Consider the following 24,794-nt stretch of genomic DNA (forward strand, 5'->3'; position numbering starts at 1 on the left):
CTAGTCAAAGGACTGGAGTATTCCAAGCCCTACTGTCTGGAAGAATTAAGAGAAATTGTCCAGAAAGGCAAGTTTAGGAGGAAAAACAATGACTATTACTTAAGCCAAAATAGAGTTCAGGGCAAACAGAAGTACAACTGATCCTTCAATAGCACGGGTTTTAACTGTATAGGTCTATTTACATGCAGATTTTCTTCAATAAATACACTACCGTATTGTGAATACATTTTCTCTTCCTTATGATTTTCTTACCATTTTTTATCCTCTAGCTTACTTTATTGTAAGAGTCCAGTATGTAATAGATATAGTATACAAAATATGTGTTCACTGACTGTTATTAGTAAAGCTTCTGGTCAACAGCAGGCTATTAGCAGTCAGGTTTTGGGGAAGTCACAAATTGTATGTGGACTTCTGACTGTATGGTGGGGGGGACTGGTGCTCCTAACCTCCGTGCTGTTCAAGGGCCAACTGTATACCACAATGTGTTACACAAAGACTGGAAAGCAGAGAAGACAGGGCCAGCCACAGAGATTTATGGTTAAATCATATTGAGGTAATGGTAAGAGCAGGTTTAAAAAAAAGAGTAGTCAAGTAGTACAGATGCCATGTGATTAGTTCAATCAAGAGGCTGTTGGGTGGGAAGACACCATGAGAGATGAGACTAGACTTGGAAATTAAAGAAGGAACTTTCCTACTCTGACCCTAACATCTTGTCCTTATAGTTCTCACTCCCTTACACAGAAACTCATTTCTCTGACATGCACCTTTTTACAGTTCTTTCCATTTTCAGTAACCACCAGCATAACTCCAAGTTTCACTTCCTTTTGTCCTCAACCCTCTTTTCAGGGTTTATGTATCTCACTAAATCATCTCATCCATACTCACAGCTTTCATTATTAGCTACACATGTACAGAGCACTCTAAGTGGAAGAAAAAATAAGCTAGAGCTAGAAAGTTATCCTAGGTCCAAGGGAAAGGAGTCTTCAGCATATTTCCATAAGTACAGAAAAAGGAGTGAGTGGAAAAGAACAATAAAAGATGGAAACAGAACAAGGAGTGCTGCCGCCAGCAGTCACACGTAGATAAGGCAAGGTCACAGTTAGACCAGTTAGCCTGAAAGAGAGAAAGAAAGAGAGAGAGAGAGTGCTCTCGGAGCATGCAGATCCTTCCCGTGTCCTACTAACAGCACTTTGTTTGGTGAAATAAATACTTACTGCCAGACTTACCCAACTGATTATAAATATTACTATTAAAAGAACCCATAACCCTCACCTGCTTCTTTAATCCTTATACTTGATTTATTCTTCTCCCTAGCATGTATCACCATCTAAAATAATACATAATTGATCTGTTTGCTGCTGTCTTCCCCAACTAGAATGGAAGCTCCATGGAGCAGGAATCACTTCCATTTTGTTCTCCACTATATCCCCTATACCTAGACTAGTACCTGGCAAAAATAGAAACATTCACTATTTGTTGAATGAATGAATGATGGTTGAAATGTATAAAAATCATTGTTAAGAATAAGAGAGTAAGAAAAAGAAAGAAAAGTTGGATTGACAGCCTGAAGATTGTGGAGAAAATCAAGAATCATCCATGACAGACAAACTATGGCCAATAGGCAGACAGAAGATCAGTGATATACTTATCACTGGGGCAGGCAGAAGAGAAGAAGAAAAACATGTTGATGCTGTGGTTTTCCCTTCAGATCTTTATGAAAAATATTCCTATGATAGTAAAAGCACTTCTTATTTATTTGGTTCAGCCTTATATAAAGGAAACAACAAACCAGCCAATATCATCTAAGACTCACAACCAGTGTAACAAACCAACATGGAACAAAGCTTTGGCAACATACTGTTCTCTTGCTTCTGGATCCATCTTTTCATCATTCTTTTTAATCAAGTTCCAGAACTTTCTTAGCTTAGGTGTCTTCTTTAATTCTAATTCCAATCGTGCCTGAAAGAATGAATGTGCTTTAAAATCACCAGTAATCTCCAAGTTTACAAGGATAAAAATTAGATCCACTATTAGCTAGTTTTCTAATGTGTGGATACACAATGGAATAAAACCTGAAAGCAACATGATAAAACCTGAAAACTGAGAAACTAATAACTCTATTTTGAGAAACTGTTCTCAATTCCAGTAATTGTTAATAATAACAAGAAAAAAATAATAATAACTGCCTTTTCTTGTCAAGGTCTTAAGCTCAATAATCAATTAAATTTCTTTCTTATTTCTAAAATTAAGGCTTTAAGTATGAAAAATTAGAGCATTAACACTTATTAGTATAATCACTGAAATTTGAAAAATGAGTCTGAAACATTGAACATAGAAACAGCTGTCACAAGTAAACAAGGAAATGTCCACATGACTATATTCTTTCTAATGGTACGTATCAGTTTTAACTTAGCATTATTTATATAAGTCTGTTTTTATCACCATCAGCTGGTACCTATGAATAAGCCTGCATATCTGGCTGTGTGCAAAAACCCCATACGCAGGAAATGGAATTTTCAGTAAACTTATTATTTATCCTGAAATTTGACAGTTATAATTTTATTCCCCAAGATGACAATTAATTTGGTTTTGATAGTGACACATATGATCTAATAAGGATTTGATGAAAGAAAAAATGAAGTCATTAATATTGAACATGATCTAGACCTTCTCCTATAACTGTGTGTACATTCTAATCTAAGGAAATAAAAAATTCAAGTCTGTATTTAGTCTCATCCAAAGACACACATGAAATAATAACCACATTTTGCTAAATTAACCCTTTCTTTATGAGCTCAATAAATATTACCTTATTTTATCTCATAATAATGGCATTAGGTGAAAGATCTATTAGCTTATACATAAAAACTTTAAAATTAAAAAAACTACTTGTAGGATAAGTTCGTGCATAGTAAATTAAATATATTTTCTAAGCAGGAAAGGGGATTTTTAGTTACCATTTTATATCCATATTAAAGCTACATCCACCTATATAACACATATATACATAAGTTTCTGAAATTAGATACTTACAGGCTGTAAGCCCATCCACATTGGGAGGGAGATAAGCTGCTGTACTTGACTCCGTATCAAGTCTACTTCCTGTTTACGGCACAAAGAAAACAAATATATAAGCACACCAGTATTTTAACTTAAATCTTTACATAAGGAATATACTACCTGCAGTGAAACATGCCACTAATACTTTCAAATTAATGATATTTTAATATTTCATATTAAGGACTTGAAGTGCTGGTTAGTGTTCCTATGTGCAAAGAAGCCTGTGATGTGCCTTATGGAGAAAATATGTGTGTTACATAAGGTTTGTTTAGACTTCAGTTACAGTGCTGTTGGCCATGAGTTCAAGGTTAATAAATCAACAATATGTTATTACGTAAGGTGTCTTTAAACAGAAACACATAAAACAAGATTATGTATTGATCGACTGATGAAAATGTTGTGACTGTAGGCTTGTAGGCTCCTAAGCCTGTATTTTCCCTAGGAGCAATGGTTCAGTTTTAGCCAATTCAGTGTTTGCAACTACTTCATAGACCTAACTACCTCAAGTAATGAGAACTGATGGCATATTGAAAAATATAAAGTATTTCAATAATAGACTAGCTTTTAAGTTAACCAAACCTAGCATCAAGCTACTAATACTAAATAAATCTTTTTTTGTTCAATTTCTGACAAAGAATCACGTTTATATTTACATTTGCATTGTGTAGTTTAATAAATGTTAAGGAGGTAATAGTGGCATCAACTCAGGGCTTCATTAATCTTTTTTTAATGCCTTTACAAGATTCATACGAGGTAGTACCTCAAGTAATACAACAAGTAATAACCATCCATCTATCAACATCCAGTCTTAAGATGAAAGAACCCCATGCATTGCATGGGTCTAATGCACTGTCAGTTCAGAGGCACAGACCTTCACTTAACCACAGTAGAGAAGTGCAAATGAAATATTAATTACTGTAAATATTTAATTCTTTCAAAGATACTCTTATGAAGGATGAAAATGTGTCATACACAACCCAGGAGATTTTCAAAGATCATCCACAACTGCCCCTAACCAGTCAACTCAAAACATAACTCTCCTGCTGACCTGGCAGCCTGTGCATGAAGCATGCCTGAAAAGTAATAAAGCTAGTTTCTGTGTGCAACTGTGGCACAGATCTCATTACTCAAAGTTCATACTGGCCAGACTCGATGATGCTCTACCTTTGGAGAATTTCAGTTCTGATTATCATTTTTCTTAAGAGTATAGATAGAAAGGGGGGCGGAGCAAGATGGCGGAGGAGTAGGAGACCTAGATTTTGTCTGGTCTCAGGAATTCAGCTGAATAGGGATCAAACCATTCTGAACACCTACGAACTCAACAGGAGATCGAACAGGAGAGTAGCAACAACTCTCTGAACAGAGAAGCGACCACTTACTGGAAGGTAGGACGTGCGGAGAAGTGAATCTGAGGCGATATTCGGGAGGATAAACGGCGGGGGAGGGGCCTCCGCCGGCCGCTTCTGGCAAGTGCTAGAGCCGCGGAGCACAAAATCGGACCTTTTAAAAGTTGGCTCGGCGGAGGGACGTCGCTGCAGTGGCTAAGCGGGGGGTGGAATCCTCCCGGGACAGTGTGGTCTCAGGACCCTTGGGGCCACAGAGAGACCGGGGGTGCCTGAGTGCGGCAGAGCTCCCAGGTGTCGGGGCGGGGAAGCGGCTGCAGATACGGAGCAGAGTCGCGGGCTCTCAGCTCGGGGTTGCCATAAACTGTGATCTGCGGCCCAGTCGGGGCACGGCTCCCCCAGCAAGGACCCAAAAAGCAGCAGATCCGGGGAGACTCCCCTTCCTTCCCGGGGAGGAGCGGTGCGGGAACGCACTGCAGGGATCTGCTGGGTTTGGAGACTCCGAGCGGGGTCGGGTGCCAGAGATAGCAACGCTCGATCACAGGCCGGGTGAGCACGGAGTGCGGCCAGAGACCGGGGACACGGGAGTGACTGCTTTTCTCTGGGGGCGCACTGAGGAGTGGGGCCCCGAGTTCTCGGCTCCTCCGGGCGGAGACTGGGAGGCCGCCATTCTCGCCCTGGTCCTCCAAAGCTGTACCGAGAGCTTGCAGGGAACAAAAGCTCCTGAGAGCAAACTGGAGCAGCTTCCTTAGCCCGGACCGACAAGGGCGGGGCAATTCCGCCTCCGGCAAAGACATTTGGAAACCACAGCAACAGGCCCCTCCCCCAGAAGATCAACACAAACAGCCAGCAAGCCAAGACCAAGTTGATCGATCAAGGAGAATAGGAGAACTCCAGCGCTAGGGGAATACTGCACATAGATTCATGGCTTCTTTTTTTTTTTTTTTTTTTTTACCATGATTCATTATTTCATCAAAGTTAATTTTTGTTGACTTTTTTTTATTTTTCTTTTTCCCTTTTTCAACCAACATCTTATAAATCCCTTTTTTTTAAAAAAAAAAAACATTTTTTTTTTTTCATTTTTAGAGTCATATTTTATCCCTTCATAGTAGTTATCCTTGTTTTTGGCATATATATATAAGTTGTTCTCTCTTTAAAATTTTGAGGTACAGTTTCTTCTAACAGATCAAAATATACCCTAAATCACTAGTGTATGGCTTTGTTCTAGTCTCCTGCCTGATCACATTCTCTCCCTTTTTCCTTTTTTTTTTTTCCTTAAATCTTCTTTCTTTTTTCAAACAACTTATCTTACCAAGTCCTTTTATAAAATCTTTTATAATTTTCATCTTTACAGTCATCTTCCATCCCTTCATTGTATCAACCCTTATTTTGTACATATATGTCTTTCTTCCTTTAAAATTTTAGGAGGCACTTTTTTCTAACAGACCAAAATACGCCCAAAATCTAGTGTGTGGCACTGATCTATGCACTAGCCTGATCATATTTGATCATATTCTGCCTTTTTTGAATTGTTTTGTTTTTGTTTTTATCTTTTTTTCCTTTTTTTTTTCTTTTTCTCTTTCTTTTTTCTTTCTTTCCCTTTCTTTTCCCCTGGTTTCAGGTCTTTTCTGATTTGTATACAGTATATTTGCTGGGGACGTAGTAAACCTGTTAGCCTTTTGTTCTCTCATTCATCTATTCTCCTCTGGACAAAATGACAAGACGAAAGAAATCACCTCAGCAAAAAGAACAAGAGGTAGTACCGTCAGCCAGGGACCTACTCAATACGGACATTAGTACGATGTCGGACCTAGAGTTCAGAATCATGACTTTAAAGATACTAGCTGGGCTTGAAAAAAGCGTGGAAGTTATTAGAGAAACCCTTTCTGGAGAAATAAAAGAACTAAAATCTAACCAAATCGAAATCAAAAAGGCTATTGATGAGGTGCAATCAAAAATGGGGGCACTAAATGCTAGGATAAATGAGGCAGAAGAGAGAATCAGCGATATAGAAGACCAAATGATAGAAAATAAAGAGGCTGAGAAAAAGAGAGAGAAACAACTACAGGATCACGAGGGCAGAATTCGAGAGATAAGTGATACGATAAGACGAAACAACATTAGAATAATTGGGATCCCAGAAGAAGAAGAGAGAGAGAGAGGGGCAGAAGGTATATTGGAGCAAATTATAGCAGAGAACTTCCCTAATGTGAGGAAGGAAACAGGCATTAAAATCCAGGAGGCACAGAGAACCCCTCTCAAAATCAATAAAAATAGGTCAACACCCCGACATCTAATAGTAAAACTTACGAGTCTCAGAGACAAAGAGAAAATCCTGAAAGCAGCTCGGGAGAAGAGATATGTAACCTACAATGGTAGAAACATTAGATTGGCAACAGACCTATCCACAGAGACCTGGCAGGCCAGAAAGGACTGGCAAGATATCTTCAGAGCACTAAACGAGAAAAATATGCAGCCAAGAATACTATATCCAGCTAGGCTATCATTGAAAATAGAAGGAGAGATCAAAAGCTTCCAGAACAAACAAAAACTCAAAGAATTTGCAAACACGAAACCAGCCCTCCAAGAAATATTGAGAGGGGTCCTCTAAGCAAAGAGAGAACCTAAAAGCAGCAAAGAGCAGAAACGAACACAGACAACAGACAGTTAACAGTCACCTTACAGGTAATACAATGGCAGTAAATTCATACCTTTCAATAGTTACCCTGAATGTAAATGGGCTCAATGCCCCAATCAAAAGACACAGGCTATCAGATTGGATTAAAAAACAAGACCCATCAATATGCTGTCTGCAAGAGACTCATTTTACACCCAAAGACACCCCCAGATTGAAAGTGAGGGGGTGGAAAACCATTTACCATGCTAATGGACACCAAAAGAAAGCTGGGGTGGCAATCCTTATATCAGACAAACTAGATTTTAAAACAAAGACTATAATAAGAGATGAGGAAGGACACTATATCCTACTTAAAGGGTCTATCCAACAAGAAGATCTAACAATTGTAAATATCTATGCCCCGAACATGGGAGCAGCCAATTATATAAGCCAATTAATAACAAAAGCAAAGAAACACATTGACAACAATACAATAATAGTGGGGGATTTTAACACCCCCCTGACTGAAATGGACAGATCATCTAAGCAAAAGATCAACAAGGAAATAAAGACGTTAAATGACACACTGGACCAAATGGACTTCACAGACATATTCAGAACATTCCATCCCAAAGCAACGGAATACACATTCTTCTCTAGTGCCCATGGAACATTCTCCAGAATTGATCACATCCTAGGTCACAAATCAGGTCTCAATCGGTACCAAAAGATTGGGATCATTCCCTGCATATTTTCAGACCACAATGCTTTGAAACTAGAACTCAACCACAAGAGGAAAGTCGGAAAGAACTCAAATACATGGAGGCTAAAGAGCATCCTACTAAAGAATGAATGGGTCAACCAAGAAATTAAAGAAGAATTAAAAAAATTCATGGAAACCAATGAAAATGAAAACACAACTGTTCAAAATCTTTGGGATACAGCAAAGGCAGTCCTGAGAGGAAAGTATATAGCAATACAAGCCTTTCTCAAGAAACAAGAAAGGTCTCAAATACACAACCTAACCCTACATCTAAAGGAGCTGGAGAAAGAACAGCAAAGAAAGCCTAAACCCAGCAGGAGAAGAGAAATCATAAAGATCAGAGCAGAAATCAATGAACTAGAAACCAAAAGAACAGTAGAACAGATCAACGAAACTAGGAGCTGGTTCTTTGAAAGAATTAACAAGATTGATAAACCCCTGGCCAGACTGATCAAAAAGAAAAGAGAAATGACCCAAATCAACAAAATCATGAATGAAAGAGGAGAGATCACAAGCAACACCAAAGAAATACAAACAATTATAAGAACATATTATGAGCAACTCTATGCCAGCAAATTAGATAACCTGGAAGAAATGGGTGCATTCCTAGAGATGTATCAACTACCAAAATTGAACCAGGAAGAAATAGAAAACCTGAACAGACCTATAACCACTACGGAAATTGAAACAGTCATCAAAAATCTCCCAAGAAACAAAAGCCCAGGGCCAGATGGCTTCCCAGGGGAATTCTATCAGACATTTCAAGAAGAATTAATACCTATTCTCCTGAAACTGTTCCAAAAAATAGAAATGGAAGGGAAACTTCCAAACTCATTTTATGAGGCCAGCATTACCTTGATCCCAAAACCAGACAAAGACCCCATCAAAAAAGAGAATTACAGACCAATATCCTTGATGAACATGGATGCAAAAATTCTCACCAAAATACTAGCCAATAGGATCCAACAGTACATTAAAAGGATTATTCACCACGACCAAGTGGGATTTATTCCTGGGCTGCAAGGCTGGTTCAACATCCGCAAATCAATCAACGTGATACAATACATTAACAAAAGAAAGAACAAGAATCATATGATCCTCTCAATAGATGCAGAAAAAGCATTTGACAAAGTACAACATCCTTTCTTGATCAAAACTCTTCAGAGTATAGGGATAGAGGGTACATACCTCAATATCATAAAAGCCATCTACGAAAAACCTACAGCGAATATCATTCTCAATGGGGAAAGGCTGAGAGCTTTTCCCCTAAGGTCAGGAACGCGGCAGGGATGTCCACTCTCACCACTGCTATTCAACATAGTATTAGAAGTCCTAGCCACAGCAATCAGACAACAAAAAGAAATCAAAGGCATCCAAATCGGCAAAGAGGAAGTCAAACTCTCACTCTTTGCAGATGATATGATACTGTATGTGGAAAACCCAAAAGACTCCACCCCAAAACTGCTAGAACTCATACAGGAATTCAGTAAAGTAGCAGGATATAAAATCAATGCACAGAAATCAGTGGCATTCCTATACACCAACAACAAGACAGAAGAGAGACAAATCAAGGAGTCTATCCCATTTACAATTGCACCCAAAACCATTAGATACCTAGGAATAAATCTAACCAAAGAGGCAAAGGATCTGTACTCAGAAAACTATAAAATACTCAGGAAAGAAATTGAAGAAGACACAAAGAAATGGAAAAACGTTCCATGCTCATGGATTGGGAGAATCAACATTGTGAAGATGTCAATGCTACCTAGAGCAATCTACACATTCAATGCAATCCCCATCAAAATACCATCCACTTTTTTCAAAGAAATGGAACAAATAATCCTAAAATTTGTATGGAACCAGAAGAGACCCAGAATAGCCAGAGGAATACTGAAAAAGAAAAGCAAAGCTGGTGGCATCACAATTCCGGACTTCCAGCTCTATTACAAAGCTGTCATCATCAAGACAGTATGGTACTGGCACAAAAACAGACACATAGATCAATGGAACAGAATTGAGAGCCCAGAAATGGACCCTCAACTCTATGGTCAACTTATTTTTGACAAAGCAGGAAAGAATGTCCAATGGAAAAAAGACAGTCTCTTCAACAAATGGTGTTGGGAAAATTGGACAGCCACATGCAGAAGAATGAAACTGGACCATTTCCTTACACCACACACAAAAATAGACTCCAAATGGTTGAAAGACTTAAACGTGAGACAGGAGTCCATCCAAATCCTAAAGGAGAACACAGGTAGCAACCTTTTCGACCTTAGCCGCAGCAACTTCTTCCTAGAAACATCGCCAAAGGCACGGGAAGCCAGGGCAAAAATGAACTATTGGGATTTCATCAAGATAAAAAGCTTCTGCACAGCAAAAGAAACAGTCCACAAAACCAAAAGACAACCGACAGAATGGGAGAAAATATTTGCAAATGACGTATCAGATAAAGGGCTAGTATCCAAAATCTATAAAGAACTTATCAAACTCAACACTCAAAGAACAAATAATCCAATCAAGAAATGGGCAGAAGACATGAACAGACATTTCTCCAAAGAAGACATCCAAATGGCCAACAGGCACATGAAAAAGTGCTCAACATCGCTTGGCATCAGGGAAATCCAAATCAAAACCTCAATGAGATACCACCTCACACCCGTCAGAATGGCTAAAATTAACAAGTCAGGGAACGACAGATGTTGGCGGGGATGTGGAGAAAGGGGAACCCTCCTACACTGTTGGTGGGAATGCAAGCTGGTGCAACCCCTCTGGAAAACAGTATGGAGGTTCCTCAAACAGTTGAAATTAGAGCTACCGTTCGATCCAGCAATTGCACTACTGGGTATTTACCACAAAGATACAAATGTAGGGACCCGAAGGGGTACATGTACCCCAATGTTTATAGCAGCAATGTCCACCATAGCCAAACTGTGGAAAGAGCCAAGATGCCCATCGACAGATGAATGGATAAAGAAGATGTGGTATATATACACAATGGAATATTATGCAGCCATCAAAAGGAATGAGATCTTGCCATTTGCAACGACGTGGATGGAACTGGAGGGTGTTATGCTGAGTGAAATAAGTCAATCAGAGAAAGACATGTATCACATGACCTCACTGATATGAGGAATTCTTAATCTCAGGAAAGAAACTGAGTGTTACTGGAGTGGTTGGGGGTGGGAGGGATGGGGTGGCTGGATGATAGATATTGGGGAGGGTATGTGCTACGGTGAGCGCTGTGAATTGTGCAAGACTGTTGAATCACAGATCTGTACTTCTGAAACAAATAATGCAACATATTTTAAGAAAAAAGAAAAAGAAGAAGATAACAGGAGAGGAAGAAAAGGGGAGTATGTCAGAGGGGGAGACGAAGCATGAGAGATGATGGACTCTGAAAAACAAACTGAGGGTTCTAGAGGGGAGGGGGGTAGGGGGATGGGTTAGCCTGGTGATGGGTATTGAGGAGGGCACGTTCTGCATGGAGCACTGGGTGTTATGAACAAACAATGAATCATGGAACACTGCACCAAAAACTAATGATGTAATATATGGTGATTAACATAACAATAAAAAATTAAAAAAAAAAAAAAAGAGTATAGATAGAAAAAAGGAGATCCAGTTCAAATCTATTTTAAAAGTGAATGGATCTTCTAAAATGTTTTTATTGAGAAGTGACTGAAATTAAGCTTTTGGCATTATCCTCCATCCCTATTACCATGGATGAAGAGTTGGCTATAGAGGTAATTTCATTTATGTTCAACTTAAAAAACAAGAAAATGTTAAAGTTTTCCCCAAAGATAAAGTAAAATTACCAAACTATTGAAGCAATGATCAAGAAAAAGCAGTAAGACCGTCTGTTCATGGAGTGAAAATTCACCATCGGTTTCAGCTAATGCTGCTTTCAAGATACATTTAAAAAAAAATGGGAAGTGGTCTGGCTTCTTCTTAAAAGTCTGAAAAGAGAAATAATAAAAATTTATTTTGAAATGGCTTGCTCTCCACTTTTTCTCCCTTAAACAAACATCAGTAGACTCTTTAGGAATCTATTAACAAAACCAAATAATTACAAACAAGATTATTTGCTTACTTATAATTAATGGTAGCAAGTCAAATATAGGTTTCTGGCAAGATCATGAAAGAGTTGTAGCAACCTTTACCTAATAAAATAATGTTTTGTGTGTGTGTTTTTAAAAAAATATTTTTTTCTTTTTTTTTTTTAAGTAATCTCTATGCCGAACATGGGGGCTTGAACTCATGACTCCAAGATCTAGAGTTTCACGCTCTACTGACTGAGCCAGCCAGGTATCCCTAAAATAATGGTTTTACTTCCTTTATTTTTTCTTTTATGGATTATGCTCACATTTAACTTAGTGTTTGTTTTCTAAGGATCTGAAATGTTTTAATTCTTCTAACTTAAGAAAAAGAAACATCTTTAGCAAAAATTAGTTTCCCACTAACTAATCTCAAGGACAGTGGCTCCTGCTTTATATTAGCTCTTTACTCTTAACATCCAAGTTAATATATAAAAAGTAAACAATGTAATATATTCAAGCTTCCCTGTGACCTACCTCCCCTTTTTTCTTCTTTCAGAAGTGCTCCAAATGTGTGGTCTACACTAGTTGTTTACACTTACTTCTCTACAGCAGGCTTCCACCCCCAGGACGACCCTGAGGCTCTTGCGGCTGTCCAACCCCCTACTCCTTTTCAATGTGCTGAGGGCCCCTCTTCTTCTGTTGTGTACATAGCAGTATTTTAGGGTTCTAACCTCATTCTTCTTTTCCCCCTCCCTTGACTTTAACAACGTATGTTAATGATTCTAAATATACATCCTCTCATTAACTCTACATCCCAGGATTCCTCTGTCTACTAGACAATTTCATCTAGATATTCAAAAGGCAATTTAAACTCAGTAAGTCCAAAAATCAATTCAACAATTTTGTACCCTCCATAGTACTACTCAACCCTCTATTACTACCTATCTTGGTAAATGGCAGTATCATCTATTATACTCAGTTGCCCAAGCCTGGAAAGTTACCGAAAATAACACCCTTCCCTACTATTAATTATTCAATTATGAAATCCAGTCAATTCTACTTTCTGTATCTTTGTGTATCCTCTTCTCTTCATCTGTATTTCTCTACTTCAAGTCCTAATCACCAAAATGGTCTTTATAACATGCAAAATGATCAGGTCATTCTTTAGCTCAAAAAATCTTCCCTCTCCCTTCCTATAGTAGCTTGAAGCAACTTCAAGAAATCCCCCGGATCTTTCAATAATACACAAAGCCCATAGTTTACCCTGGGCTCTAATCTGCCCAAAGATGGCTCTTTCTTAGTGAATATCCAAGAGACGTGCCCATGGTTTTATCTTAAAGAGTTTAATACTTCCTCAGTTTACAGACCATTGCCACAAAAAGATGACAAGTACCCATGCCTTTTCTTCATTTAAAAAAGCTGATGAGCTGATCATTTTATGGCAGCCAAAGAGAACCTAGATTTTGGACCTCTACTGACCGAGCCTCTATTAAACTAGCATAAAGAAAAAATGTCAGTCTACTAGAAATTTCAAAAAGGGAAAAGCACGGGCGCCTGGGTGGCTCAGTTGGTTAAGCGACTGCCTTTGGCTCAGGTCATGATCCTGGCGTCCCAGGATTGAGTCCCACATCGGGCTCCCTGCTCAGCAGGGAGTCTGCTTCTCCCTCTGACCCTCTTCCCTCTTGTGCTCTCTATCTCTCATTCTCTCTCTCAAATAAATAAATAAAATCTTTAAAAAAAAAAAAAAAGGGAAAAGCAGATCCTAAATTGGGGATAAGGAAAAAATTGAAATTACAATATAAACATCTGTCTTGACTTTGGCAACACTACTTTATGTATGGAAAGCTATAAATATATACTCCCTGTTGTGAAAAAGGACACTGAAAAATATCTCATTTGAGCACTATCTATTTGTGCTATTTAATATAAACTTCATTTCAATCTGATGAAAAGTATACTTCGGGGTGCCTGGGTGGCTCAGTTGGTTAGACGACTGCCTTCGGCTCAGGTCATGATCCCGGAGTCCCGGAATCGAGTCCGGCATCGGGCTCCTTGCTTGGCAGGGAGTCTGCTTCTTCCTCTGACCCTAGCCCTTCTTGTGCTCGCTCTCTCTCAAATAAATAAAATAAAAATCTTAAAACAAAACAAAACAAAACAAAAAGTCTTTATACTTCATGACATTCTTCATTTCAAGCACAAAATAGAAAAATAATTTCACTTTCATAATTTTTTGGTTCATACTAAATTAGTTCGAACAAAGTATTGAAATCAAAAAAGAACAGTATTCTTCATATATCCATTTTCTTCTCAACACTTTATTTTTGGGCAAAGTTCTGTTCTAAAAGCGTTATTTATTATCAGTCAAAAGTTCTACTTTTTAATGGCTTAAACACAGTATGAAAGCTCTGAAGTAATTTAAATCTGTTACCTCCCATGCAGGGACATTTTCTCTGAATTTCTCATTCACCATACAGCAGATTGACATTAAATAGGCCTTGCTGGACACCTCTGGAGAATAATTCATCCAGAGGTAATTTTCAAGATACTGGCTGTGAAGAGTGAAAAAGCACAGAATATTTCATTAGTTACCACCACGCACTATAATATGTCACTCACCTGGAAGAGCATGATTATCTACAACTTTCTGAAAACTTTTTAAAAACTACATAACTTGAAAATCCTTCAGAAATTTACCTGTAATCGAGGTCACCACTATTTGCTACCAATTTATTTATAATAACTGTAGCTTTGGAGAATAAGAGTTTAAACTTTTAAGGCAGGAAGACAGCAAAGATTACTAACATAATTTTCACTTTCAGAACATTGGGGATATTCCTTATCTAAAACTCTTTATGAAGTAAAAAATCAAAATGATATTATGGGCAATTTTAGCAGATAAATGCATCTGAGACATTAATACTATCTCATATGAGGACCAAGTGACTTCCATAAACTAAGAAAGAGACTTAATAAAAAGAAGCATTTTAATACTTATTAGGTATTCAACATAATTCAGTTTTCAAGGTAACTGGCATTTTCCCTTCAAGATACCAAAATTTGTATTTTAAGAGTGTGGTGAAAATATTCCTTAATAAATTTAAGTATTTCTGATTTCTACAACATAACTTAGCTATTTTTTTTAAATTTTATTTTACTATGTTATGTTAGTCACCATTCATTACATCATTAGTTTTTGATGTAGTGTTCCATGATTCACTGTTTGCGTATAACACCCAGTGCTCCATTCAATACGTGCCCTCCTTAATACCCATCACCCGGCTAACCTATCCTCCCACCCCCTCCCCTCTAAACCCTCAGTTTGTTTCTCAGAGTCCATAGTCTCTCATGGTTCGTCTCCCCCTCCGATTCCTCCCCCTTCATTTTTCCCGTCCTACTATCTTCTTCTTCTTCTTTTTTTTTTTTAACATATAATGTATTATTTGTTTCAGAGGTACAGGTCTGTGATTCATCAGTCTTACACAATTCACAGCGCTCACCATAGCACAAACCCTCCCCGATGTCTATCACCCAGCCACCCCATCCCTCCCACCTCCCACCAGGCCAGCAACCCTCAGTTTGTTTCCTGAGATAAAGAATTCCTCATATCAGTGAGATCATATGATACTTGTCTCTCTCTGATTGACTTATTTCGCTTAGCAAAATAACCTCTAGACCATCCACGTTGTTGCAAATGTCAAGATTTCGTTTTCTGATATTAATATTCCATGGTATTTCTTTAACCATTCATCTGTTGATGGACATCTTGGCTCTTTCCATAGTTTGGCTATTGTGGACATTGCTGCTATAAACATTGGGGTGCACGTACCCCTTCAGATCACTACATTTGTATCCTTGGGGTAAATACCCAGTAGTGCAATTGCTGGGCCATAGGGTAGCTCTATTTTCAACTTTTTGAGGAACCTCCATACCGTTTTCCAGAGTGGCTGCACAAGCTTGCATTCCCACCAACAGTGTAGGAGGGTTCCCCTTTCTCCACATCCTCGCCAACATCTGTCGTTTCCCGACTTCTTAATTTTAGCCATTCTGACTGGTGTGAGGTGGTATCTCATTAAGGTTTTGGTTTGGATTTCCCTGATGCCAAGCGATGTTGAGTACTTTTTCAGGTGTCTGTTAGCCATGTGGATGTCTTCTTTGCAGAAATGTCTGTCCATGTCTTCTGCCCATTTCTTGATTGGATTAGTTGTTCTTTGGGTGTTGAGTTTGATAAGTTCTTTATAGATTTTGGATACTAGCCCTTTATCTGATATGTCATTTGTAAATATCTTCTCCCATTCTGTCAGTTGTCTTTTGGTTTTATTGACTGTTTCCTTTGCTGTGCAAAAGCTTTTTACCTTGATGAAGTCCCAAATAGTTCATTTTTACCCTTGCTTCCCTTGCCTTTGGTGAAGTTTCTAGGAAGAAGTTGCTGCGGCTGAGGTTGAAGAGGTTGCTGCCTGTTTTCTCCTCTAGGATTTTGATGGATTCCTGTCTCACATTGAGGTCTTTCATCCATTTTGAGTCTATTTTTGTGGGTGGTGTAAGGAAATGGTCCAGTTTCATTCTTCTGCATGTGGCTGTCCAATTTTCCCAACACCATTTGTTGAAGAGACTGTCTTTTTGCCATTGGACATTCTTTCCTGCTTTGCCAAAGATTAGTTGACCATAGAGTCTGGGGTCCATTTCTGGGCTCTCTATTTTGTTCCACTGATCTATGTGTCTGTTTTTGTGCCAGGACCATACTGTCTTGATGATTACAGCTTTGTAACAGAGCTAAAGTCCGGAATTGCGATGCCACCAGCTTTGCTTTTCTTTTTCAACATTCCTGTGGCTATTCGGGGTCTTTTCTGGTTCCATACAAATTTTAGGAATATTTGTTCCATTTCTTTGAAAAAAGTTGATGGTATTTTGATAGTGATTGCATTATATGTGTAGATTGCTCTAGGTAGCATTGACATCTTCACAATGTTTGTTCTTCCAATCCATGAGCATGGAACGCTTTTCCATTTCTTTGTGTCTTCCTCAATTTCTTTCATGAGTATTCTATAGTTTTCTGAGTACAGATTCTTTGCCTCTTTGGTTAGATTTATCCTAGGTATCTTATGGTTTTGGGTGCAATTGTAAATGGGATTGACTCCTTCATTTGTCTCTCTTCTGTCTTGTTGTTGGTGTATAGGAATGCCACTGATTTCTGTGCACTGATTTTATACGGTGCTACCTTACTGAATTCCTGTATGAGTTCTAGCAGTTTTGGGGTGGAGTCTTTTGGGTTTACCACATAAAGTATCATATTATCTGCAAAGAGTGAGAGTTTGACTTCTTCTCTGCCCATCTGGATGCCTTTGATTTCTTTTTGTTGTCTGATTGCTGTGGCTAGGACTTCTAGTACTATATTGAATAGCAGTGGTGATAGTGGACATCCCTGTCATGTTCCTGACCTTAGGGGAAAAGCTCTCAGTTTTTCCCCCATTGAGATGATATTTTCTGTGGGTTTTTCATAGATTGCTTTTATGATATTGAGGTATGTACCCTCTATCCCTACACTCTGAAGAGTTTTAATCAAGAAAGGATATTGTACTTTGCAAAGTGCTTTTTCTGCATCTATTGAGAGGATCATATGGTTCTTGTTCTTTCTTTTATTAATGTATTGTATCACATTGGTGATTGATTTGTGGATGTTGAACCAACCTTGCAGGCCAGGAATAAATCCCGCTTGGTCGTGGTGAATAATTCTTTTAATGTACTGCTGGATCCTACTGGCTAGTATTTTGGTGAGAATTTTTGCACCCATGTTCATCAGGGATATTGGTCTGTAATTCTCCTTCTTAGTCGGGTCTTTGGTTTTGGAATCAAGGTAATGCTGGCTTTGTAGAATGAGTATGGAAGTTTTCCTTCCATTTCTATTTTTTGGAACAGGTTGAAAAGAATAGGTACTGACGCTCCTTTAAATGTCTAGTAGAATTCCTGTGGGAAGCTATCAACCACGACTTGTGTTTGTTGGGAGATTTTTGATTACTGCTTCAATTTCCTTAGTGGTTATGGGTCTGTTCAGGTTTTCTATTTCTTCCTGATTCAGTTTTGGTAGTTTATACATCTCTAGGAATGCATCCATTTCTCCCAGATTATCTAATTTACTGGCATATAGTTGCTCATATGTTCTTATAATTGTTTGTATTTCTTTGGTGTTGGTTGTGATCTTTCCTCTTTCAGTCACAATTTTATTTATTTGTGTTCTCTTTTCTTTTTGATAAGTCTGGCTAGGGATTTATCAATGTTATTAATTCTTTCAAAGAACCAGCTCCTAGTTCGTTGATCTGTTCTCCTGTCTTATGGTTTCTACTTCATTGATTTCTGCTCTGATTATTTCTCTTCTGCTGGGTTTAGGCTTTATTTGCTGTTCTTTCTCTAGCTCCTTTAGGTGCAGGGTTAGGTTGTGTATTTGAGACCTTTCTTGTTTCTTGAGAAAGGCTTGTATTGCTATATACTTTCCTCTTAACACCACCTTTGCTGCATCCCTAAGATTTTAAACAGTTGTGTTTTCATTTTCATTTGTGTCTATGAATTTTTTTTAAATTCTTCTTTAATTTCCTGGTTGACCCACTCATTCTTTAGTAGGATGCTCTTTAGCCTCCATGTATTTGAGTTCTTTCCGACTTTCCTCTTGTGATTGAGTTCTAGTTTCAAAGCATTGTGGTCTGAAAATATGCAGGGAATGATCCCAGTCTTTTGGTACCGGTTGAGACCTGATTTGTGAGCTAGGATGTGATCTATTCTGGAGAATGTTCCATGGGCACTAGAGAAGAATGTGTATTCTGTTGCTTTGGGATGGAATGTTCTGAATTTATCTGTAAAGTCCATTTGGTCCAGTGTGTCATTTAAAGCCTTTATTTTCCTGTTGATCTTTTGCTTAGATGATCTGTCCATTTCAGTGAGGGGGGTGTTAAAGTCCCCTACTACTACTGTATTGTTGTCAATGTGTTTCTTTGATTTTGTTATTAATTGGCTTATATAACTAGATGCTTCCATGTTAGGGGCATAGATATTTACAATTATTAGATCTTCTTGTTGGATAGACCCTTTAAGTAAGATATAGTGTCCTTCCTCATCTCTTATTACAGTCTTTGTTTTAAAATCTAATTTGTCTGACATAAGGACTGCCACCCCAGCTTTCTTTTGATGTCCATTAGCATGGTAAATGGTTTTCCATCCCCTCCCTTTCAATCTGGAGGTGTCTTTGGGGCTAAAATGAGGCTCTTGCAGACAGCATATCAATGGGTCTTGTTTTTTTATGCAATCTGATACCCTGTGTCTTTTGATTGGGGCATTTGGCCCATTTACATTCAGGGTAACTACTGAAAAATATGAATTTAGTGTCACTGTATTGCCTGTAAGGTGACTGTTACTGTATATTGTCTCTATTCCTTTCTGGTCTATGTCACTTTTAGGCTCTCTCTTTGCTTAGAGGACCCCTTTCAATATTTCTTGAAGGCTGGTTTGGTGTTTGCAAATTCTTTTAGTTTTTGTTTGTCCTGGAAGCTTTTTATCTCTCCTTCTATTTTCAATGACAGCCTAGCTGGATATAGTATTCTTGGCTGCATATTTTTCTCGTTTAGAGCTCTGAATATATCATGCCAATCCTTTCTGGCCTGCCAGGTCTCGGTGGATAGGTGTGCTGCAAATCTGTTTTACCAATGTAGGTTACAGACCTCTTGTCCCAAGCTGCTTTCAGGATTTTCTCTTTGTTTGAGACTTGGGAGTTTTACTATTAGATGTCAGGGTGCTGACCTATTGATTTTGAGGGGGGTTCTCTGTGCCTCCTGGAATTTGATGCCTGTTTCCTTCCCCAAATTAGGGAAGTTCTCTGCTATAATTTGCTCCAATATACCTTCTGCCCCTCTCTCTTTCTTCTTCTTCTGGGATCCCAATTATTCTAATATTGTTTTGTCTTATGGTATCACTTATCTCTCAAATTCTGTCCTCGTGATCCTGTAGTTGTTTCTCTCTCTCTTTTTCTCAGCTTTTTTATTCTCCATCATTTGGTCTTCTATGTCACTAATTCTCTCTTCTGCCTCACTTATCCTAGCAGTTAGAGCCTCCATTTTTTTTTTGCACCTCATTAATAGCCTTTTTGATTTCAACTTGGTTAGATTTTAGTTCTTTTATTTCCCTAGAAAAGGTTTCTATAGTATCTTCCATGCTTTTTTCAAGCCTAGCTAGTATCTTTATAATCGTCATTCTGAACTCTAGTTCTGACATTGTACTAATGTCCATATTGATTAGATCTGTGGCAGTCATTACTGCCTCTTGTTCTTTTTTTTGAGGTGAGTTTTTCTATCTTGTCATTTTGTCCAGAGGAGAATAGATGAATGAGAGAAGAAAATGCTAACAGGGTAACAAGAGCCCCAGAAAAATATACACTAAACCAATCAGAAGAGACCCAAAGCTGGGGGAAAAGAAAGGGAAAGAAAAAAAAAAAAGAATATGATCAAATATGATCAGGCTGGTGAATAAATCAGTGCCACATACTAGATTTTGGGCATATTTTGGTCTGTTAGAAGACACTGCCTCCCAAAATTTTAAAGAAAGAAAAACTTGTATATGTACAAAAATAAGGGTAAATACGATGAAGGGATGGAATATGACTGTAAAGATGAAAATTATAAAAGACTTTATAAAAGGAACTGATAAGAAGTTGGTTGGAAAAAGAAAGAAAAATTAAAAAAAAAAGGGGAGAGAATGTGATCAGGCAGGAGATTAGAACAAAGCCATACACTAGAGATTTAGAGTATATTTTGGTATGTTAGAAGATACTGTATCCCCAAATTTTAAGACAGAACAACTTATATATACACAAAAAATAAGGTTAACTATAATGAAGGAATAGAAAGAATATGACTCTAAAAATGAAAAACAAAAAAGATTTTAAAAAAAGGATAAGATGTTGGTTAAAAAAGGGAAAAAGAAAAATTAAAAAAAATAGAAAAAGAAAAAAAAGAAAATTAAAAAAATTAACTTTGAAAGACTAAAGAATCATGGGGAAAAAAGCCATGAATTCTGTGTGCAGTATTCCCCTAGCGCTGGAGTTCTGCCGTTCTCATTGATCGGTAAACTTGATCTTGGCTGGCTGGTCTTGGTGATCTTCTGGGGGAGGGGCCTGTTGCAGTGATTCTCAAATGTCTTTGCCTGAGGTGAAATTGCCCTGCCCTTGCCAGGGGCCAGGCTAAGTAATCTGCTCAGGTCTGCTCTCAGTAGCTTTTAGTTCCCTTTCCATACAGCTTTGGAGGATGAGGAAGAAAATGGTGACCTCCCAATCTCCACCCAGGAGGAGACGACACCTTGGGACCCCACTCCTCAGGAGCCCCCAGAGAAAAGCAGTCAATCACTCCTGTCTCCCCGGTCTCCCACCACACTCCATGCTCACCCGGCCTGTGACCCAGCATTTCTATCTCTGGCACACAACCCTGTTTGGAATCTCCAAACCCAGGAGATTCCTGCAGTGTGCTCCCACGCTGCTCCTCCCGGGGGTGGAAGGGGAGTCTCCTGGATCTGCCGCTTGTTGGGTCCCTGCTTCCAGAAAGTGGTTGCTTCTCTGTTCAGAGAGTTGCTGCTATTCTTTTCTTCGATCTCCTGTTGAGTTTGTAGGTGTTCAGAATGGTTTGATACCTATCTGGCTGAATTCCTGGGACCAGACGAAATTTAGTCTCCTACTCCTCTGCCATCTTGCTCCTCCTCCCTAACTTAGCTATTTTTTTATCATTCAAGTTATAAGCAAGAATTACCATACTGGGGTTAAAATACTCTCAAACACCAATTAAAAAAAAAGCAAGGTGTTTTGTTCCCACATTAAATCACTCCACATGCATGTTGCAATCACTCACATACATGTGTGCAGACCTATGTACAAACCCACAGAGTTAAGTGGTTTAGACTCTGCTACAGCACTGTAATTTTTCTACTTCTTATGCTCACATCGGTATATCCATGGGTCTATCATTAGCAATACTATAAGAACCTAGGAAACTGGATATGTGGAATTTTACTTAAAATGATGGTCAAAAGGCTCCAAGTAAGACACTGAGTGCTCTTTCATAAATAAAATGCACAAAACTTCATTTCATTCCTTTCTTACAAGTTCAGATTCCTTTTTCCTGAATTATATACTTTTAAACCTCTCTCAGCAAGTTTGTTAGTATTAATCTATCTGTCTGAAATTTATTTTATGACAGTTTAGCTGGTTATACAATTCTTTCTGGGTTGTTAGTGATTTTTTTTTTCTTGTATTGGGCTCATTCTATTATATTCTCTATTACTACAACTGAGAAATCTACACTTAATCTATGCATCCTTCCTTGAGTAATGTCTTTTTTTTCCTCCAGCAGATAAGATCTTCACTCTGTCTTTGTTAGTCTTCAGTTGCTCTACTCAGAATTATTGTACTTCCTGAATCTAAAAGACTCATGTTTCTACTGTAGAAAATTCTTAACCACCATTCTTCTAAATTGCTACTCCTCCATTCTCCCTAAATCTCTTCTGAAATTCTTATTGGACTTTATAATTTTTGCCTCTGTATCTCTGAATTTCCTTTTATATTATTCATCTCTATTTCTCTTTGCTATTATCTAATTAATTTTCTATATTCCAGTTCAATAATCCCCTCTTTAGCTGTGTCTAATCCACCACAGGCCAGGCTGTTTTACTGTGCTTTGCTTTATTCAGTTTTGCAGATGTTGCATTTTTCACAAATTGAAGGTTTATGGCAATGCCACATTGACCAAGTCTATTAGCACCCTTTTCTCCCGACAGTTTTTGCTAACTGTATGTCTGTCACATTTTGGTAATAAGAATTACCAAAGAATTTGGCAATAAGAATATTTCAAACTTTTTGATTATTATATTTGTTATGGTAATCCAGGATTTATGATCACAACTTGTTGAAAGCTCAGATGATGGTTAGCATTTTTCAGCAATAAGGTATTTTTAAATTAAGGCATATAGTTTTTTTTAGACATAATGCTGTTGCACACTTAACAGACTAAAATATAGTATAAACACAACTTTTATATGCACTAGGAAACCAAAAAAATACATTTGACTTGCTTTTTTGCAGTGGTCTGGAAATGAACCTGCAATATCTCCAAGGTGCCTGTATTTAATTTGTCCACTGAGTTTTAAAATTTCAATAATTTTTATTTCTGTTTTCCCCAAATCTATCCATTTTTAGTATCTTGTTCCATGTTTAATTTCTTCTTTTATACCTATAATAACTTTAAACATAATGATTTGACGGTGTATATCAATTATTTAATTACCTAATTAAATAGGTAATTTAATTTAGATTACCTAAGGTCCTGGGTGGGTGGGGTAGGGATCTAATTCTGATGTCATTTCACCTTTCACTTTTGCTTACAGTTATTATCCTAACATGCTTTGTAATTAGGGAATCTGAACTCACCTTTGCCAGGGTTCTACAAGAATTTTTCTGCAATGCAACTGGAATTCATATCCTTCCAGAGTATCCTTATATTTGTTTCTGCTGGATGCCTCAGAGATATCACTGGCTTGTCACATCATCTTGGGTGTTATCTGAGTACATAGTAAACTCCAAACTCATTCTTAACATTTTCAGATGTGGAACTGAGGCTATGAGAATAGATGATTTGCTCAAGATGATACAGGTAGGTGGGTCGGGGGATGGGTGAAATAGGTGACAGGTTTTTAGGAGTGCCCTTGTCAAGATGAGCACCAGTAATGTATGGAGTTGCTGAATCACTATATTGCACGTGAACCTAATATAACACTGTATGTTAACTATACTAGAATAAAAAGACATGATACAGGTATCTCTATGGTATACTGACAATATAGATCTGACATCATCTTTAACCTTATCAAAGTAAAGCCTTTTAACTCACCTAAATTCCAAGAGCATTATCTTTCTGATGGCAAACCTAAAGTATAAAAATAAATAATAAAAATGTTTAAACAGAAAATATAAATATTTCAGAGTCATTAATGCAGATGCATTTTTGGAATCTTGTTTTAACACGGACCCACATATCAGAATCTTATTTTAATATGCATTGAAAAAAGCTAATTTTGCTTTTATATTTTTTCTTTGTATTTTGTCAGGGTAGTTTATTTTTAAAAAACTAAGAAAAGTTGCTTAAGTTAAATCTTATCCCACCCGTATTAACAAACACAATTAGCACCATGACATACTGAGATGTAACGCATAGGTTAATAAGGCAATTAATTTTAATGAAAACACGAATGTTCATCACAATTCATAATACTGGATCACAATTGCCAAAAGGTAGCCTATCTTAATTTCTTAAGCACTGGCCAACATTGTTTTATTTAATATTCAAAAGGAAACATTCTGAAGTCATGCCCTCCTGAAAGCACAAGGGACACATGTATCTCTATCACAAATATAGGAATCAGACTTTTCACAGGTTTCATAAGTCTTGAACTTAAGTCTACAATATGACAAAACTGTGAAATGAATATTAGATATCTCTCTTTACTAGACTGTCTTTTTAAATAGAAGTACTTTGTTTTATAAGAATAAATAATGCTGTATAAAAATGTTTTATAAGAATAAATAATTTAAATTTATTTATTTAAATAAATAAATAATAATCTCATTATTTATAAGAATAAATAATGCTGTAGCTGTCTTTTTAAATAGAAGTACTTTGTTTTATAAGAATAAATAAATAAAACCAGGTATCTCTCCAAAGGCAGGTTCAAATGTCCACTAATTCAGTTTTATCATTTTGCATATTGGAAATAAAGTAGTCAGACCAGAACACTGCCGCTAGATAATAGCCACCAGCTTTGAAAATTAAATGTGTAGGCGTTATGAATTTATAATACCCCAAGAGACCATTATCCTGTCGAAATACTATTCCACTGATTTCTGATCTCTTAAATAGTTTCACTAAGCAAGCACTATCACAGAACTTTAGTGAGAA

General features: G+C 37.6%; 1 protein-coding gene across 2 annotated transcripts in view; it reads right to left on the bottom strand.

Annotated features, from left to right (window-relative positions):
- AQR (aquarius intron-binding spliceosomal factor) overlaps positions 1-24,794 on the bottom strand; it is a 113,174-nt gene that overhangs the window by 75,874 nt on the left and 12,506 nt on the right. For both annotated transcript variants that reach the window (XR_003516061.2, XM_027572737.1), the window contains exons 4-8: positions 23,730-23,765; positions 14,249-14,369; positions 11,599-11,739; positions 3,034-3,102; positions 1,859-1,959 (exon numbers count right to left, since the gene is read on the bottom strand). Coding sequence is in view for 1 of the 2 variants with exons in the window: in XM_027572737.1 (XP_027428538.1) it covers positions 1,859-1,959; positions 3,034-3,102; positions 11,599-11,739; positions 14,249-14,369; positions 23,730-23,765 (468 nt within the window). In the remaining variant the exon portion in view is untranslated. The remainder of the gene's footprint in view (positions 1-1,858; positions 1,960-3,033; positions 3,103-11,598; positions 11,740-14,248; positions 14,370-23,729; positions 23,766-24,794) is intronic.

The sequence above is a fragment of the Zalophus californianus genome, chromosome 6 (assembly GCF_009762305.2).
Source record: "Zalophus californianus isolate mZalCal1 chromosome 6, mZalCal1.pri.v2, whole genome shotgun sequence".
Classification (NCBI taxonomy): domain Eukaryota; kingdom Metazoa; phylum Chordata; class Mammalia; order Carnivora; family Otariidae; genus Zalophus; species Zalophus californianus.